This window comes from Elaeis guineensis, chromosome 3 (genome assembly GCF_000442705.2).
Source record: "Elaeis guineensis isolate ETL-2024a chromosome 3, EG11, whole genome shotgun sequence".
Taxonomy (NCBI): Eukaryota; Viridiplantae; Streptophyta; class Magnoliopsida; order Arecales; family Arecaceae; genus Elaeis; species Elaeis guineensis.
In genome coordinates this window covers 116677538-116697693 of record NC_025995.2, presented here as the reverse complement: position 1 = coordinate 116697693, position 20156 = coordinate 116677538, and the positions used below count along the sequence as shown (strand labels likewise).

Here is a 20156-nt window from a genome sequence, read left to right as displayed (position 1 = left end):
CAAGGCATTTAGCGGAGAGTTTCCTGCTTTCATTAGCCAGAGTTATCCACATTTCATGCAGCTTTTTGGAGCATGGTTGTCAAAGGACACATTGATTTTGGTGACACTTCAGTTCTCCATAATTTATGTGCTAATGAAGTTGAAATGTCAGGACAGCCATATCAACTTGTCGTAATTTGTTTATCTAAAACTTTACTGTAATATGGGATGGAAACAAGTTATTTAGCATAGTACTACTTCCTAATTTAATCATGCACTTAATTTTTTTTTTGGATGTATATAAGTGCCCATGGAGTGATTGTCTTTTGCTCCCTTGGAAGTTGAATAAGTAGTTCTTTGGGGCACCTTGACATTCACTGTTCCAAGTTCTAGATAAATAATGCTTGTAGAGTTGGGTAAGTTATTCTGATGAAGAACTCTGTAAAAAGATATTCTTTACTTTGTCACCAAGTATTGGAAAACTAGCGAGTGAAAAATAAATACTTAACAGGAATGGCAAGTTATACTAACTTCCCAATTGTGCCTAGATAAATGATCTCCAACATTGTGAGTGCTGCAATGCGAAGGACAACAAGAAGTGTTGCACCCTAATTGTTTGTTCCCTTGTCATGAATTTGATTCACATCTCTTGATTATAGATATGTTGCTAATAAGTTTCCAGTTTCCAAAGCCTACCCTATACAAAACAGAATGTTTGTTTATTCTCAACTCAACTCAACTAAGCCTGGATCCCAAACTAGTTGGGGTTGGCTAAGAATGTTTCTTCTCATACTCATTTATCTATCTGTAATCACCAATCATTTTTTTAGTGTGGTATCCATGTCATTGCTGCTTCACAATAGTATATCTTGATCAATCACCATACCCATTTTATTGCATAACGATAACCAATCAAATTTATGTTCTGGATGTGCTCCTGTGGAATATGATTGTGCAAACGTTTCAGCAATCTTGAGTTTGACTTTGCAGAGGTCAAACCAACTCCTAAATAGATTATCCCTGGAACATTGCAATGTGCTCCTTTTCTTCAAACCTGATTAAGGAGTAATTCGTGCCAGGTGAATAAATGTTTAAAGGGAAATTAGTAATCTTCAGCTTATGTCAGCATATAATTAAATTCACTATTCCTTTGTGTTTAGAGAGACAGATCCCCCCCACCCCCGCAAAAAGAAAAAAAAGAAGCACTATGATCATATCTTTACCAATGAATGTACAATGTTGACGCATTTTACAATAACAAGGCCAGCAGGTCAACCAGATCGGAACTGTTGGACCTACAGTTTTGCCTTGCTGGTCCTATTTTCAATCGTGTTTTTGACTTTACTTTATTCATTTATTGCAGTCCATGTTTCATATTTTGGGTTACTTGATACATAAAGATGGATGCATGAGCATGCCATCTTTTTTAGAAGGTTCTGGCATCACATTCTTTTGGATCTTAACATTCAATACTTGGGTCTAGTGTTTGATTAGATTCATTACAGCAACTCAGAATGAAACAGTCTCGTTTGATGTACATTACTTAGCAAAGAGACTACCTCTTCTCGTGAGTTGTGACAACCCAGCACCATGTAATTCCTATTCTTTTGCGCTTCGTAACATTTTTATGTACCAAGTCTATGGGATACATTGAAAGTGGATACTTCATGGTGAGCTATCACTCCCGTCCAAGGGTTGATTTGTAGCAACTAAGTTCTAAAACAAGGTTTGAGGCATCACATATTTTGCTTATACCATACTCTGCTTTACATTAACTATACTGCTCTATGACCCATCTTGTTGACTATCATCATATATCCAATATGGAAAGATGCACGATTAATTTATCGATTCTTTACAAGTTATGTGAAGATATGCTCGAAAATTTATAGTATTATGATTATTATCTTAGCATTTGTAATTTTGTACAAAAATGTTAAAGCAGAAATTTTGTTTAACTGGATTTACTGAAGCTTTATATTTGATTTGCCCCTACTATGAAATAAGACTGTTGAATTAAGACGTCAGACAGGCACCCTAGCTGATCAGTGAGATTATTGAGCTGGCATGCATCAAATATCAGCCTATACAAATTGTTGTAGGTTGACATGATGTTCCTTTACAATATAAAAGGTATAACTTCATTTTAGTGAGACAATGCACCATAGGAATTGCGATAGGATATTGTAAACCTTGACATTGAAGAGAAGGTGAGCTAGTATCTTATTTACAGTCTATTAAATGAAGGATATAATTGGTAAGTTAACTCTTAGCATTAACGTAGCTGTTCATTATTCTTGCATAGTATTGGAACAAAATTTTATTTGTTAACATATGGTTATTTCATTTCTTGTCATTTTTTTTGCTTTATTCATTTCATTTGATCCCAATAATAGGGTGTTAACAAACCCACAATGGCAGCAGGTGTCTTTGATGAAGAGTAAAATTGGAGGCTTTGAAGTATTCTTTATTTGTCCTTCTTTTGGAGAGAAATAATCTTTTTTCTTGGCATGTTTATCATATTAAATATAGATAATGCACAATATTAAAGTGAGGGCAGGAGAATTAAATCAAATTAAAGAGTTCTTGAGTATGCAGTCTCTCTAGTTAATTTATCTATTCTCTATGGCATTCCAGTGATTTTTTTTTAAAGTTAAAAGTAGAAAAAAATATTTACGACTTGAAACAATGCTTCTGGTTTTCTAGTAATGTCTGCGTGAAGTTGAGTTCATGTCAAGATATATGAAATATTTGACGCTGGCATGATGATTTTAAAACTTATGCTTGAACCGTGCATGAGTTTATTGTTGATCAATTACTTCAGTTGCTTCCTTTGTGAAACCTCCCCTTCCACTTGGTGTCCATCTTTTATAAATATGCTTAATTGTCTGTAGCAACTTACATGCTTCTTTCACTTGACTTTCATTTTTCAATTATTGATTTCTTATCTTTCATGTGCGCGTGTGTGCATCCTTTGACTTGCTTATCTCGATTTGTTATTATCTTTTCGTACGGGCTTTGTGTTTTTGTCTATTAACAATTGGTTGGCCATATTTATAAAAAGACATTAGTGGCCTGTCATCCACATCGTGAGCCTACCACATCTAGGATTAGATTAAATATGTTAATTTTTATTTTCTTTTCTTTGATCTCCTCTATCTTTCCTCAATGATCATATTCTCTTGTTATCAATGCTAAATTTACTTTTATCATGATCATTTACCTATATATTATCAGAATGTAAATAATATTTTGAATTTATTACTATGGGCCTACTTATCTCCAGAATTGCATGCTCACATCGTGGATGCTGATGTTTTCTATGCACAGTTGAAAGCCTTGGGCATAGATAATATACTGGGCTTTGATTGGCTAGCTTCTCCATCGCCAGAGGCAATGATCCGAGCACTTGAGGTTCTCTACTCCCTTGGAATTCTTGATGAAGATGCCAAACTCACATCACCTACTGGTTTTCAAGTTGCCGAGATTCCATTAGTATGCTTCTTTAACTTCATACCTTGTTCTCTATATGTATTGCTAAATATGTTTAACTTACCTACTTTGTGTTGATTTTTGGTTTGTTGAACTTCTGAGAGAAGCAGGATTTTAGGCTAGGTCTAGATAAAGCCATATGTGATGTATTTCATAAATAAGTTTGCCTCAAAATGATTATAAAACATAAATACCAAGAAAACTTAAGACCTCTCTCTCTCTCTCTCTCTCTCTTTTTGGGGGTACAAAACTTAAGACTTCTCTTAGAACAACAATTCTATACCCTTCTGTCGGGATATAATACCCATTGCACCCAGGTTTTGGTCTATTATGTTGACTTTATTTTTGCTGCATTATAATGTGGATTCTGATGCAACTTTTCTAGACATGATAGCCGGCGAATGTTAATTTCTACCTGAAATTAATTCATAAATAATATTTGAGACTAGGTATGAAATTTGCTGTGAATTCCATATAATTGTATTTTGTTATCTGTAATTTTCCTCAGGTGTGAGGCTCATATTGCAGTGACTACAAAACAACCTGAAAGTACCTTAGCAGGACATCCATCTTCTCTGTTCAAGATCCATGCCTGAAATTGTCTACTTGTTCATGTTGAAATCAGTTAAAATTAGCAAATGTGATCACACTATCTATTGATCAGCACTAACCAGGGACATGATCTTGTGGTGCAAATGTGCAAAGATGTAGTCGAGTATTGCTTGAAGTATGCGGTCAAGTCTCTGTCCTGGTTATTGTTGTTGTAACCTGGGTCCTTTTCCAGGGTGTCAAACTTCTTTCTCCATCTTTAGTGTCAGTGCCAGTTAGTTAGAACATATTGTCCTATTTCCCATAAACAAATATGCTTCAGCACCTTTTGAGTTAGTACATTCAGACATTTGGAGACCAGCTAGGGTCTGAATTTTTTTTTTTTTTTTTGGGGGATTTTCTTATTCTATTGTGTAATTGACGATTAGAAGTATTTTTGAATTTGGTTCTTTTGTTGTATATTTGATGATTAGTCTAAATTAACACAGCTTTATTTTATGATAGGGACATTCATAAATTTTGTTATTGCTTCAATTCTTTTACAAAGAAATACAAATTATTGTTACAAGTTTTTTTTTTCCTTTTTTGTCCTATGCTTCTGGTCAGGATTCGTTGAATCGGTACCAGCCAGTGATCGGTTCAATATGGTATGGATCCATACTGTGCCGTTCCAAAGCATATTAAGGGGGAGAGGGAGAAGCGAAGAGGGGGAGAGGGGGGGGAGAGGAAGCGGGAGGAAAAGCCCTAACCCTGGAGGGTTGGAGAGAAGAAGGGAAGAAAGAAGGATGTGGAGATGGGGGAGGAGAGAGAGATTGATGTACTTGTTCGACTGTTGCTGTCACATGGAAGAGGAAGGCCATCGCCCATGGAGGCAGAGGATACGGAGGCTAGGGTTCTTGGTGGGCGGAGATGGATAAGCATCAATCAAACTGGAAGAGATGTCAACGAGGCCATTGCTGATGCCGGCGAGCTATAGAGATTGAGCAAGGGGAGAGAGAGAACCTCGAAGGCCCTTGATCTATCAAACCATGGGGTGTGGAAGGAAATATCGAAGTGCTGAGGGAGGGGTAAATCAATCTGTTGAACCGTTGGGGGCGGGAGGGGAGGGAGAAGGAGGAGCAAGCTATTTGGTTTTGCTCTTATGGTCTGTCTAACTGAAATAACCTTGCGAATTGTTCCAACTTGGTGATGGTTTGGTTCGGTAGAGGTCGAAGCACCTAGTTCAGGTCAGTTCGATAGATCTTGCTTCTACTAATGTAAAAGAAATTAGTCATGCATGTTTAATGATTATTTTGCTTAATAGGGGTTTAAAATGCACGCACAACATCTAAATGGGGTGACTAAAATAAAGACTAACCTGCTTGTTACCATCTAATCGATTATATGCCTTATTTTATTTAAATTGTGTTGCCTCTTGTACAGTGTTCTGGCATAGAAATTATTTTTCTCTTTTTCTCCTGAAATATTTTATTGTGTTTACTTGTGTGGAAATTTAGAATAAGCAGGATTTCAGAACTTCTGATCATATCTCTGTGGGCTATTTTTCAACTAAGTATAATTGAAAAATAAATTCATGCCACAATTTTTTACTTTGAAATCCATCTTCTCTTCACAACCATCTTCGTAATGTAAACCTACTAGGGTTTGCATGTTACAGAAGTGCAAGGTGTGTGCCTGCATCTCAGCTTGCTGAATCCATTGTCAAGTCTGCCAGAGAAGTATGCTTTGATGCAGTCACCCTCTTGTCTCAAATTTCGTTTCTGTCGAGCATCTTTGCTACTGCATGCTTCAATTCGTCTTCGAAAGTAGGCTCAGCTTGATGTTTGGTGTAAACAAACTTGGAAAATGTAGTCGTCTGCTCTCAAAATTAATTAGATCTAGGAAGAGTTGAATGGTTTGATGGTTAATAAACTATGAATGTTGCTGAACATACATAATTAAATGCTTGACTTGTTACCAAAGGGTGTCCATGAACATACAAAATGGAGTGCATTGAAAAGGATTATTGTAGCTGTTGTTTTCAATCAAGGGTGGCTAGTGTTTGAGTTTGGTGTCAAAGATGCATTTCTTCATGGTGATCTACGATAAGTGTATACGGAGCTTCTGCTTGGTTTCATTACTCATGGGGCATCACCAAAAATGTGTACCTGTGGAAGGTAACGATGGTTTGAAGAAGATTCTTAAGGTTATTTAGATAACTTGGTAGCCTATGGTAATTGAGTGGTTCAGAAGGCAAGTGGATAACTTTATTGTTTATCTAGCTCTGTTTGCTAGATGTGTCAGTATGGTTGTGTATGTAATAGTAACAGAATACTAGCCATAGAAAAATTTAAAAGTGTAGTGTCCTCAATCCTCATGAATTTTACCAAAGATTTGGAATTGTTGAAGTATTTTCTAGGCATTTAAATATTTGGATTTAAGGTAGATGGGTGTATGTCTCAAATAAAGCATGCGGTTGATATTGTGATTGAGACTAAAGCATTACCAGTAAATACTCCAATAGATCCATATAGTATGCAAAACTTGTGCTGAATTGAGGAGTTTTGTATAAGGGGTTGGGTGGGTTTCTTATCTATGATTAAGTCAGATGCAACATTTTCTTTCTTAGGTTGGTTCTCACTTGTCTTGGACTTCACACTGGGTGGTATTAAGATATCAGAAAATGCTCAAGAGAAGGCTTTCTTCTATGAACCCATGAGGTTTTCTTCTATCCATCAAAAGCTTGTAGGAGGCGAGCAAGATCGCATCCTAGCAGAAAGCCTTATTCAGGATTTTGTGTGAGGGATTTTGTATTTAGGAAATTAAGAAACAAAGATCATTGTTGGACAAAATTGGAAGCTGTACATAAAATGATGTTCCATAAAGTTTGTGAGCTTGTATAGGCTGGGGACACTGTCAGGAAAAAAAGGATTCTTGATGAGTGGTGCGAATAAAAAAGATATATTTTGATAAGCATGAAATGATCCACCTTTGTGTTCTAGAAGCAAAAAAAAGCATCTAAAAGTCGATTATCATTTTATTAGGGAGAACATTGAAGATATGCAATTTCTGACCCCTGCGTGGACACAGGAAGTCAACTAGCTGTTATTCCTACCTGACTTCTTATATGGCTATATGTTCTATGTTGTGCATGAAAAATGTCTATGCTGTGGACTTTTGCCAAGAGTTAAGAACTAAGAGGAAAAGTATAGTTTTTGGTGTAGATGAATTCTTTGGTTTATCTTCAATTGTGTAAGTTTTAGCCTAGTGTTTTTTTACCTGTATTTCCAGGGGAAGTTAGTTTTGAACTTTTGATAGCCTTGAAAATAGCAAGATGGTTGCGCTGATGCTGTAATATTAGAAAAAGTTTGCACCTGGACTGGTATTGTGGTCATACGTCCTGGATGTTTCAATATTTCAATTCTTTCTTCTATTTCCTTCTCTTCTCCCCTATTTAATCTCTTGTTTCTTATAATTATTTTTTAAAGATCTTTCCAAACATTTGTCTCAATTATTAAAGATCTAAAGCCTTGTCTTGTGCCTGCTGATTATTATTGAGAACTTGGAGCTCATTAAGCTTTTTCCTGGCAAATCATAAAGTTGGACAAAGCTCTTGCTTTCTCTATATGCTATTGCCTACTGGAGACACCTTTTAAGTGACTGCTTACCATTATTGGGAGATATTTTGTTTAGCAGATGTTGTTTTCCTATATCATGTGGACTGTTTTTATCTCAACACCATGTTAAATGTTGATAGGGTTTCTTTTCCCTTTCTAATTTTCGGATGGACTGCTTTCTATTTATATTGATGAGCTTGCCTGAAACTTTATTGTTTGTTTATCATAATCTCCCTCATCTTGAAGTCATCTTAAAATTCTCGACGAACTGGTATATTCTAGGACCCTATGATCTCCAAAATGATCTTATCAGCAGATACATTTGGGTGTTCGGAGGAGATAATAACTATAGCAGCAGTTCTTTCTGTTCAGGTGAATCTTTTGCTCCTCAAAAATGCAATTTTTTGCTCTTAGTTTCACCTTTAAATCTACTGTATTGTTAGCATGGTGCTTGATGTATATGGGTGATCTTTTTGCAGTCTATATGGGTTTCAGTTAGAGGAGCACAGAGGGAATTTGATGAAGTGAAGCTGCGGTTTGCTGCTGCTGAGGTTCTCATCTAGGTTCTTCTACATAAGTATATATTATTTTATGAACTTCATGGTATCATCTTCCTAATCTTCACACTTGTGTCCAAGGATTTCAATTTTGGTCATGCCAGCAGTATTGCATTGGACTCGGGACAAACCGGGTCCCAGAACACATCTGGGACCCTGAGTCTCTCCAAACTGGGTTGCCCTGGGCCATCCTGGCCTGGATGGTTGCGCCAGACATTTTGGATGGTGTGGCATGCTCAGACATTTTTTTTAAAAGAAAAAAACTTTTTTGTTCTTTCTGGGGACTGATCCTGGACCATCCTGGTACCTGTACTGACCCTACCCCTAAACAAGATAGGCTTTAGTACTGGAACTTAGAGCCTGGCTTGTGTCCTTCACAAATTTTTTCATTCTTCCATCTAATCCCATCACTGAATTAAGTTTAGAGTCACAAAAATGGAGTTACTTTGTGGTTGTTCAGTGATTTTATATGCATTCTTGTGTAAGAACTATACTCGTTGCAACTTTTTCCTGCTTTACTTAGTATTGAGCCAGCAACATGGATTCTGTTGACATATGTACAGTCTTCTGCTCCTCTCTTCTTTTGTATATTTTATTTTGTGTAAATTGGGTTTTGAGCTACAACTTCAAGGTTGAAATTTGACTTATAAATTAATTGAGTCATGACCCTGAATTCCTGTATGTTACGAAAAAAGAATTAGTTTTTGGACAATGGGCACCTTTATTGTTGGTTTTTTGTGGCTTAAATATTGGTTTACCCAAGGATCTATGGTAGCTGGAGCTTCGAAAATGTAGAAGAGTATGATTGCCATTTGGAGCATTGTATCTTAGTGACCCCCCCATCCCCACCACACCCCCCGGCCTGCCCGCCAAAAAAAAAAAAACACACACACACACACACACACAAAGACAGAAGAAGTTCTGCTTGAGAGAGCAATTTGTGAGAACTTGATAGGGCCCTTTAAGTGAGTGAGAGAGAGAGAGAAGGGGGTGGGGGGGCGAAGAGAGAATAGGAAAATTCTAGGATTTATCTGGTATTGTTTTGAAATGGATAAAAACCTTATGTGGCCCCATTTCGCAAATAGAATATGATCTCATATTGCTTATGCTGGTGTGCTTGTAGCTTATGCATTGATTGAAACCTTGCATCATCAGTCCTGCCCAAATAATTGCATAAAAAATCAACTGCTTTATTTTATTTTTTGAAGTGTTGGGTTGAGTGGATGGTGCTGCCTGCCTTTTCAATGATCTGTTGCTATACACTTTTTTTTTTTTAGCTGAGTTGGTTTTTTTTTCACCTTTTCTTTCTATCCATTGATCACATGCTTTCTCATTAAATCCAGACCATGTTGCAACTAGTGAAGCTACCTTGATTCAAAGTTTAAAGAAGACTATGGAACAGGAGAGCTTTGTATGATACATGGTAGACATGTTGATGTTGACACCACCAAAGAGAGATTAGTACCATATGTGGGTATGGTAAAATACTGGGAGGTATAAATTACTAGAATGTTGCCATTACAGTATGGTATGGCGGGTACGACACAATATTTAAATCCATGCCATAAGCACTTTGTCCAGAAACTTGTTGGAGATAGAATTGATTTGGCACTTCTTTATTTTCTTTGGTATAAAAATTAAAACATGAAAGGTATAAACTCTTGTCCTATTAATTTGGGCTTGACTATGCTTAAGCCTACTTTAAAAGTCTTATGCCATTGATTTGATGTTGGTTATGTGAGTCTTATAAGATCTTTGAATTCTGTATTTACTATCTTTCCTTATCCATGTTCAAAATAATCTATATCTGGTAATATGCAGGGAGATCATGTAACATACCTGAATGTCTACAAGGGATTTATTCACTCTGGCAAATCTTCTCAGTGGTGTTACAAAAACTATATAAATTACCAAGCTATGGTGGGTGGCCATGTACTACAGAAATTACTAGTCTCTCTTTTTCCTTTTCTAATTTATAGGAGGATATGGATTATCCGTATGTGGTCAATCTTGGGCATGTCTTTTCTTTTAATAATGTACGTAATATTTGTGCAGAAGAAGGTTGTTGACATCAGGGAACAACTCGGCAGGTTATTGAGGCGGCTTGGCATAGTTCTAAAATCTTGTGAAAGAGACACACAGGCATTCTATTTTAGTGTTTATTTATTGTTTTTATATTACAGTTGATTTTTCTGTTTGAGTACTCGTCATTGGCATAATATTGATTTATCTAGTGCACAGCAGTTTTTTAGAGATTTTTTTCTGGCTGCTTTTACCCCCAATAAGCCTCCTTGTTTGTGGAGCAACCATAGGCTCTTTACTGAACGAATGCAGTTTATTGCGAATTTCTTGAATGAAGTTACATGTTAAATTTTGAAAGACAGATCTTGATTAATACTCCTAACATCAAGAGCTCAAGGTATTGATATTGAAATACTGGTTTTTGGTCTCTTTTGAATCTAGGGTTCAACTTAGCTTATTATATTGATGGCCTTGTTTAACTTGCTTAAGCTGGTAATCTCATCACCAAGCTCTAACTAAAGAAAAATGAGAAAAAGATGGTAAAGATGCAAAAGTTAAATGTGCTGAAGCAGCACCATGTTGCTCTTCCATGCTTCTAAAATCAACACTCTTGAACCTAGGGGAGACAATGAATTTGCAATCACCAAAGCTTTAGTCAAAAAACTGATCTCATCTTGTTTTCCAAAAAATTTCTTGTCTATCAGTTGTGCATGAGTTCATATCTCAAAACATGAAGACAACCTCAAAATGGTGGGACCATCCTTATCAAGTAAAGGGGATAGAACCATCTTATTATTACAAGAACAAAATGCAAAATTGCTTCACTCCCCTGTGAATAAACTCAGAAGAACCCAATCCATCCTCTTAAGAGATAGAACTGGTATCAAGTGTCTGTTGATATTAACAGAACTATAAGTGTCAAACTTCTGACCCATTTTGCATAAATAAAGGAATAAACTAAAATAATTCTTTGTATAAATGCTTACCTGGAATTTATTTCCTAACCAATGGATCCTCACCCACAGTTCATTTTCCAACCAATGGCTTGAATTATGACTGCTCCATCTCTTTTCCAAGATTCTAATTTATTTGTAGGAAGTGTCTCAGAAATAGAATTTATATTCCATTTTCACTTTGAATGCTTGATTTGCTATTAATCTTTATCCAACAAAAACTTTTGGAATTTGGGAAGTGATTGCTCTAGAGCATAATTTCCAGTACAGCTCATGCCGTTCTGTGCTGGCTGGCTTGTACCATGCCAGGCAAGTGCACACACCAGGCACTAGGTCAGTATTGGGTAGCAGGCAAGCTGCTTAATATGAAGTGGTGCTGGCTTGTAATGATCCATATCCATTAAACATGTGGAAGTGACCCAGTAACCTTGATACTAAGCCAAAAGAGCTCTTAAGTCGTTTTTTTGGTTTGGCACAACATATTATGTGTCTCAACATGCCATGTCATGTCTGGTATCATACCCTGTTCCATGGTAGCTAAAACCTATTCTAGAATTTGCCCTAAAGTTTAACAGGTGCCTTGAAATTTTCCCTTTGTTGGGCATAGATGAATATCAATAGTGATATCCTTCTCTTGAAAAACCCAGGACCATAATTTTTCGTGTGGCACTTTGCACTTAAGCTGAATATTAGGGGCAGAATTAACCCATACCTTGTTCTTTGTATCCTGCTCCTTCCAATGATTAGATAGAAAGTATGAAATATTTCATCTCCATGTAACTGCTAAATAAAACATCAGCCTCTAAGGAAGCTCAGTAGGAGCCATCAACTCAACAATATTTTTCATGCTCTAAAGTTTATATTCCAAATCCATGTTGCTATCCAGCATGGTGCCAATGTCAGCATTTAATGTGTAATTGAATTGTACTGTACTATTTATTCTTCATAATAGGGGCCGAGCTGAGTCTTGAACCTTATGCATTCTCATTGTTTCCTATAGCCCACGGAAAAAGATCTCCGAGAGTAAGATGCTGCCAAATATAGAAAGTGTGAGTAAAATCATTGCTATTTCAAAACATTCAAAAAAAAATTTGTAGCTTTATTCAGAGAGAGAAGGGGGTGGGTGGGTTGTGGGGGGGGCGGGGACATTTAGATCTATTGTTAATGTTGTAGGATATGAGTATGAGATATTAGATACGACAAGGTTGAGTATGAGATATGGTACAGATGTGGTCAAGGTAGACAGCAACTGTATCCTACTATATGTGAAGTTGGGAACATAAACATATGGTACAGATGTGGTCAGGGTAGACAGCAACTGTATCCTATTATATGTGAAGTTGGGAACATAAACTCACCAAGGTCATTTGGGTAAGTAGGTGGTAATGCAATCATACCACTAAATTTCTCATAAAAAAATTAGTCAAAAATGATGCCAACACCAGAGGATCTTGGGAAAAAATATGCAGATTAAAACATACCTTTTCTTGTGAATTGGGGCTTATCCCAATGGTCACACCCCTCTAATTAGCAATCAAAGGTTCTGAGTTCGAGTCCCTGGTGGTGCATCCCTAAGTACTTGGGCCTGGGTAATTATATTGTGGACAGTCCGCGGTCCCCCAACCACCACATCTGTCTGGTAAAAAAAATAACAGCAGACAAATTAAAACTATTCAGTAAGCTTGACCTCACAACCTGGCCGAAAATGATGTAAAATAAGGCCTGCAGGGTGCAGGTGCAGGCTGGCTCGTCGACATCCATACCTTTTTATGTCAATATTTTCTCCCCTACATCTCAGTCATGGATTTCTATGGAACAGGGGTTATATTGAGGCCCATGAATTTTTATAAGGCTGGCACTTCCACTGCTTAGTTCACTTATAGCTAACTTGGATGCTGAATGAGGTGCTGGCAACTATATCTCTTGGTATCATGCATCAGATAGGAAACCTGTGTCTTTGTGAGTGCTAATGATTCTGGAACATGCAGAAGCATTACTTAGCATATTTGCATGTGTCATTTTGGGCATCACATAATTGAACTGTATACTGCAACAGTTCATCCTATTTGATTCAGAAAAGTGAATCAGAAAAATAATTGAAAATAAATGCAAATCCCTGAACTATTATGAAGTCTCTATATATAAGATAAGACAACTAAACTTGATCTAATGTGTATGCTGTTTTGCTTTCCTATTGAATGTCTTTCTTTCCTATTGAAAACTCTATTAGTGATTTTATTAACTTCAATAATTTGGTTATTTTTCTCTACAGTGACATTTCAAATGATATGCTCAAAAAAATATGCAATGGACTTTTTTAGGCTGGATTTAATTTCATAAGCTCATTTTTTCATCTCCTTGGTGCCCAGTGTCATTGATAATTTACATGATACTATATCTGAAAAAATTTAAATGTTAAAGTATTTGATAAATGAAGCAGTAATGTAATTATGTTTGAATTGGCTAGAATTCATCTTCTATGTTTTGTAGGTACTAAGAAAGGCAATCCTTGCGGGTTTTTTTGCCCATGCATGCTGCTTGGAGGTAAGTAGCCCTCTGTATTTTATTCTAATGTGTGGCTGTGATATGAGATATTGTTTTTAGGGCACCCGCATGCTTATGTTTTTAGGTGTCTGCTTTGACTTGCAACTAATTGTTCATTCATATACATGCTTGTTTGAGAACAAGAAGAGGATGAGGTTCGATATGTCATCTCTTTACCAAGTGCGTGCATTGATAACTTGATGCATGTCAACATCTATTAGTGTTACCCTGATGTATACTTTTATATACACCCCTCTTTGTGATTTTTTATTTGAACAAGAATATTCACTGGCTGGTGTAATATCTAATTCCCATACCTTGTGTTCCTTATTTCGGTGTACCAATGGCCCTCTTCTGACACCAACACTTTTGCAAAGCAAGTTTAGTTGATCTTTCTTGTATATTGACTGAGCTACTAATGCATTAAGAGTAGATGTGTCAAATTGAGAGCTATGTTTCCACTTTTTCCTTTGTGTAGAAGGAAAATCTCCGTAGCGTTGTTCTAAATATCCAGTCGAGGCAATCATACTGACCTGGTACATACCGTGTTGGCCGCTCCAGGCAGCAATACCATACTGACCTGGTACAGAGCGTATGGTAGCTGTATGGTAGGAAGCTCAGCACACCCCCACCAACACATGGTGCAGGTGCTGCACTGGCTTCAAGAATGTTCCATGTGTCCTGACATGGTCATATTGTATTGTATCGGCTTGTTCTAGTAATGACACTGGTACATTTTCTGGTACCAAGACTAAAACCATTGATTTTTGTAATAATATTTTTAAGTGTTCTTTTAAATGTGCCATAAGATTAATCTGTTCATGATTTGCTAAAGATAGCCATTTGAATCTCACTTTGTTTTTCATTGGTCTTTGAAACTTCTAGGATAAAATGATATATTTTGTCCGAGCAAGTTCTTAAGTATTGACCTGTAGTAGGTGGTACAGAGTACATCATACCTACTTGGTATGGTAATGGTACTGTGGCTTGGTGTGCCCCTGGTATTGACACATGTAATGGGTGCCATGTTGACTCCAGCAGTGTGCCATGCATCAGCATGGGGGCATACCAGATGTTGCTGGTAAGGTACTCCTATGGGCCTGCCACCGAGAGTTAACATAGGTTGAGAATATGATGCCTAGTTTTGTTACAGTAGGAATGTTGTATAGCTATACATAGACTTATATGCCTATCTTGAATCTTAAAAATCTGTTTATGGGGTTTATCATATTTATCTGGATGGCCTCAACATTATCTGCTCTCAGAGACCATTACTTAATGGCCAGCTATTTGATATTAAGATATCTCTCATGTCGTTGCATCTAGTTAAATGCTACAATCTGGTTTTCTTAAAATTATATTTATTTCTTATTTATATTCTTTTTAGATGCCATTAGCCGCATTGTGATGCTTCTTCTCTAAAATTGATTCATACCTCTTACCATGTGTTTTTGTGTTAGTTTTATGCACTCAAGAAGCCGATATAGTAATTATGATATTGTTATTGACCATACTGAGTTGGATTTCTCAGCATGAGTCTTGTTAACCTACTGTGATTTACTTGTAGGAGTTCAGTCCAAATGGAATGTACAAGACAATTAAGAGTTCCCGAGAAGTATACATCCATCCATCTTCTGTACTCTTCAGGTTGGTGTGAGAAATTAGAAGTGTAACATTCATGCCAGGCAATCTGCATTTTGTTTGCCTATAGTTTGTCTTTTGTTATGTGAGATATTTAGCTTCAGTGATTGAAGAAGTGGATTGATCCCGTGACCTCATAATTGCAACTTTTGATACTAAAAACTGTCTAAAGATCAGAACTGAGTAAATGTGATGAACATAATTGTATAGTCCTAACATATATTAAGGCTCATACAGCAGAGAATGAAAGTTCCGACGGTTGGTTCATTTGGACGCAGGAAAGCATCTAGCAGAAGGAAATCTTGATGAACAATGTAGAGGACAAAAAAAAGTAATATTCTTTGCTTTAAATAAAATAGGAATATTTTAAAAAATCAATTTGCCGAGGATGATTAGGGGTTTCATCATACAGGAAAGAGATTGGAGTTTTGAGTTTCAGTAACAGCAAGAGAGAACAAGAAAAGATTTGTTGATTTACATCTAAGTGGCTGCTTAAATATATTCGTTTGTGTGTGTGTGTGTGTGTGTGTGTGTGTAAGCATCGGTTGCTAGCCATATGGAGGCCTTTGATTTCTTATTTTCCTTTTTATCATGTTTGGTACAATACAAGTTAGCATTCAACAGAGTAGCACGAACTAATTTGATCAGATGGACAATCAAGCCTTTCCTGTTAATTTCAGGAATGTTTTGGTTATTTCAAAGGTGTCTGGAAGGCTACAAGATTGAACATATGCCTCTGTAGAATATTTTGACTTTGTCATTAGGGTATTTGTCCATTCTAGGTCCATTTCATCGCTAGACTCTAACATTTTTTTTTCCATGGATAATTCCAATTATACTACCTGAAAATGGTTTCAAACTATTGTTAAAATGTTCGAGGTATCTTCCTGAAATGAACTTTATTAAAGTAGGAAACCAGTATTCTTGAAACTTCATGCTGGTAAACTAGATTCTTATTCTATAATAATTCACATATATACAAAATGGATTGCCTGTAATTGACATATTTGTAGTGTGATAGAACATCATTCAAGGTAACTGAACTTGTTTTCTGTATAAAACCTTCCCACCCTGTTCACCTTAACTGACTTTTTTTTTTTGCCCCTAATAAAGGTGATCTAAAATGAGATGAATCAACAAATTGAATTTCTTCTTTGGTCTTTATGATTTTTGTGAAATCCATATTTATATTTTCTTTATTGCAAGTAAAAAAAAATAAAAAGAGCTTGAACAGTGATATATTTTAGGTTTAGTAACAAATACATTGATCTATTCTTGAAAAGAAAAGATCAAGGGATGTATTGCATTCTTTCAAAAAATTTCTGGAATTTGAAAACTTTCAAAACAACTCAACTTTTATTAATGTGATTTAAGTATAGATTTAGAAATGTTGTCAACTGATGGCCTATCTACAAGGTTATCCATGCTGGCAAAATCTTCATACAGTGCTTTATGTATTATTTTTTTTTATTGGATAACCAAATATTGTAAAATTTTGTTTTAAACATAATTATTTTTCTCATTTAAACAAGCTGGAACAATACCCATTAAGCTTTTCTAGATTAATTATGCTGCTTTAGTGGATTTTGTGGAGTCATTCATGGTTATAATAAAATACTTGATTTTAACATATCTGATTGCATTTTCTATGTTGATGCATTATTAGGTTTACCAACATATTTGTTTTTTACTGAATATGTGTATCTATGCTTTTATGAATGCATCTTGCCAACCTATCTCTCAGATAATTTTTTATTTTGAAATTTAGAGAATTTCTTGGAATGTAGAAGTTGTGTTGCTATTGACCATGTTGTTTGTGTAAGAGTGGTAAGTTTTTAAGCAGAGAAAAGCCAGCTTCCTATATCCTGGCCTGTGGAAAAGGCAAGAGTAGTTTTTATATCCATTATGTACTGAAAAATGCGAACATGCTTGATATCAAGCAACATCTTCTTGAGGAGTTGGCAGGCTTTATCCTGCTATTGGAGAGGTCATCATTTCAAGCCCCATGAGGTGGTGTGGGGGATTCTCAACTCCCACCATTTCTTGGTGACGCTAGTAAGCACAGTTGGAAAGAAATCGTGCCATTGTGGTGGTGTGGATTGGTGCAGTTGCTGGCCGCTGGGCAAGATTTATGTGGCATGGTTTAATATGTTTGTGATTTGTCAAGTTTTTGGCTATATATCCCGATCTATGTAACTGTTCAGCAGATGGCCCAAGCATCTATTGTTTCATCCTGTTGAGCACCTTGTTGGGGGAAGATGGTCTATTTTTGCTCTGGTTGATTAAGCTATTGGACAGTGAATGCGACCTGGAAGGATAACGGTGTTTCAGTACATAGTCAATTCAGACTTGTAGAAAAGGAAATTATGGTTAAAATATTTGGTTCCCAATTGGTCGTGTGTAGTTATAATACCTTTGGAGATGATCATATGAGAGAATAACCCAAGCAAAGGAACAAAAATACATCTGTTGGCAGAAATTGCTGACATTGGCCACCTTTTAGTTGATTACGTGATAGAAGATTCTCTCTAGGGTTTCTCCGATGTAGTCATTTTGGCTGTGATTAGGTGGCACCATGGTGTAGAAGGTTATATATATATATATATAAAATCATTGCCCATTTATAGCCATAATTAAGACTTCCAATATTTTTCAGAAATAAGTGCATAGCTCCATCATTTTTTGTGCATGTTTATAGATTACAGGTGTTTCTAATATTTAAGCAAGTATGAATGCTGGTGATCATGGGATGTTATATTCATTGAACTAGCATGTGCGGTCAGTGTTGGTTGGTTTCATTGTCTTTCTTCGCTTATCCTATGCATACCACCTAACAAATTTCATGTTCAGCAGTTCTTTTACTGTTTATTATTTATAACATTATATGTTCATTCTTAATTCTAAACTTCCAAGCAATTCTATCACCGTCCATGGTATTATGAAAGGAAGGTGCTAAACTTATTCCTTTGTCCTTGGACAGAGTCAATCCAAAGTGGGTGGTCTACCATTCTCTTGTTTCCACTGACAAGCATTATATGCGCAATGTAATTGCTATTGATCCATCCTGGCTTATTGAAGCTGCACCACATTTCTATCAACTCCGGAAGCCCAATCCTGCTCCCTACTGATTGCTGTATTTGTCCAAACCTCTTCTATATGGAAATCAGCAGGGCACCATGAAAGGGTGACATCAACAACTTGATTGAGAGGTGACATGATCGTGGATTTCTTGCAATCCCACTCCGTAAAGTGACTGTTAGGTCATTTTCAAATCAGTTGTTTGATCAGTTATCATAAGCAGGTGATTTCAAGTGGGATCTGGAAGTTAGATTGGCATGTAGATAAATTCCAGTTGAGGAAATATAAGAATCTTGTAAGTTGATGTGATTACCGTTTGTTCTATCCAGAAGAGCTGGGTGTTGGGGATTGGGAGGAGAGCTGATATTTAACGTGATCTTCTCTTAATCAGCTTAGCGTGGAGATGATGTTAATTTCCATTTTGGTGCATATGTTGAACCTATGTTAATTAAATTTTTTTGTTTTGCATAAATAGTTTTTAGGTGAGAAATATTAATAATGATGCTAATCATCTGTCATTTTTGCTACTAGGTAGCAACCGTAGTTTTTTATGTAATATCGCCAGTATCTTGCACTGATAATCTTCATTTTTTTCTTATCATTTTCTATGTTTGTATCAAGATTTTCAAAATCGATATTGGATATTATTTCGGTTGGTTGGTGGTACGAATTGGTATGAACTCGTATCGGATTGGATCGGTGTGAACCGATAAAGGGATGAATCGGAGAGGAGGTAGAGAGAGAGAGAGAGAGAGAGAGAGAGGAGGGAAGTAGGTTGAGGTAGTGGAGATGCCATCGGAGGGTTACGTGGGCTCTCGGAGGGTGGTGGTGGCCATCGTGACTCTGTATCATTCGTGAGAGGAGATAAGAGAGGGGGGAGGAAAAAAAAAAAAGACGGAGATTGGGGGGAGGGAAAGAAAAGGATCGAGGGGGTTCGATGGAGAGGTCAGTCAGAGAGGCTAATCGAAGGGTCTTCGATTGGCCATCGGACAGTGTAAACGTCATCTTTAGCTCTGCGATCATGAAACATGGACGATTGTCTTGACTTTATGGGATTTTTTAAAAAAGTATGACAATAGTGAAATTGGCAGTGGATTTGCGGGTTTGAATTTTTTTTAAAAAATATTGAAATAGTAAGGCTGGCAAATCTATTATTGGTTTTACTGTTTCTTGATTTTTTTTAAAAAAATTGAAATAGTAAAATCGATAAATTTATCGATTTTACTATTCATCATCATTTTTAAAAAACATAATGCAGGGAGCTGACGTGGCCATCTTTGTTCTGCGATTGTGGTTTTGTCCGTGCATTTTTCGTCATTTGGTGGTCACGATGGCCATCCAGCGATATTGGAGATCTTTTTCTGTTGTCGTCTGATATCGTTCGATAGCATCCTTTCTCTCTCTTTTGAGGTTAAACCTCTTATTGGATGACACTGAGTGCGAATACCTTTACGGTCTTTCGATAGCCTCGACGGATCAGTATCGTCCTTCGATGATGTCATCCGGTATTTTTTTCTCCTTCCTCTTTGTCTTTCTCTTTTTTCTTCTTTTCTCCCCGGATATTGACGTGTGCCATTTTTCAAGTCGAAATCATCTTAGTTCTCCGCCGATCCAATTTGAGATGGTTCTTAAAATTATGGTCTGCAAAGATTGTTTGTACTTCATGGCATTGCACTTAGGAAGGAGGACTACGTACCTTTATAATTTTAAGTTTTTGAAGATGTGAAAAATTATTATGCATAAAC

General features: G+C 36.5%; 1 protein-coding gene across 2 annotated transcripts in view; it reads left to right on the top strand.

The window, feature by feature from the left end:
- LOC105040647 (probable pre-mRNA-splicing factor ATP-dependent RNA helicase DEAH9) overlaps window positions 1–19012 on the top strand; it is a 35692-nt gene extending 16680 nt beyond the window's left edge. The window contains exons 16-24 of one of the 2 annotated variants that reach the window (XR_002164303.3): window positions 3310–3474; window positions 7899–7988; window positions 8096–8167; window positions 9995–10093; window positions 10229–10315; window positions 13639–13692; window positions 15260–15339; window positions 18314–18634; window positions 18741–19012. Coding sequence is in view for 1 of the 2 variants with exons in the window: in XM_010917275.3 (XP_010915577.1) it covers window positions 3310–3474; window positions 7899–7988; window positions 8096–8167; window positions 9995–10093; window positions 10229–10315; window positions 13639–13692; window positions 15260–15339; window positions 18314–18461 (795 nt within the window). In the remaining variant the exon portion in view is untranslated. Of the gene's footprint in view, window positions 1–3309; window positions 3475–7898; window positions 7989–8095; window positions 8168–9994; window positions 10094–10228; window positions 10316–13638; window positions 13693–15259; window positions 15340–18313 lie in introns of both variants that reach the window. The other variant, XM_010917275.3, reaches the window with a different exon arrangement.
- The last annotated feature ends 1144 nt before the right edge of the window (window positions 19013–20156 follow it).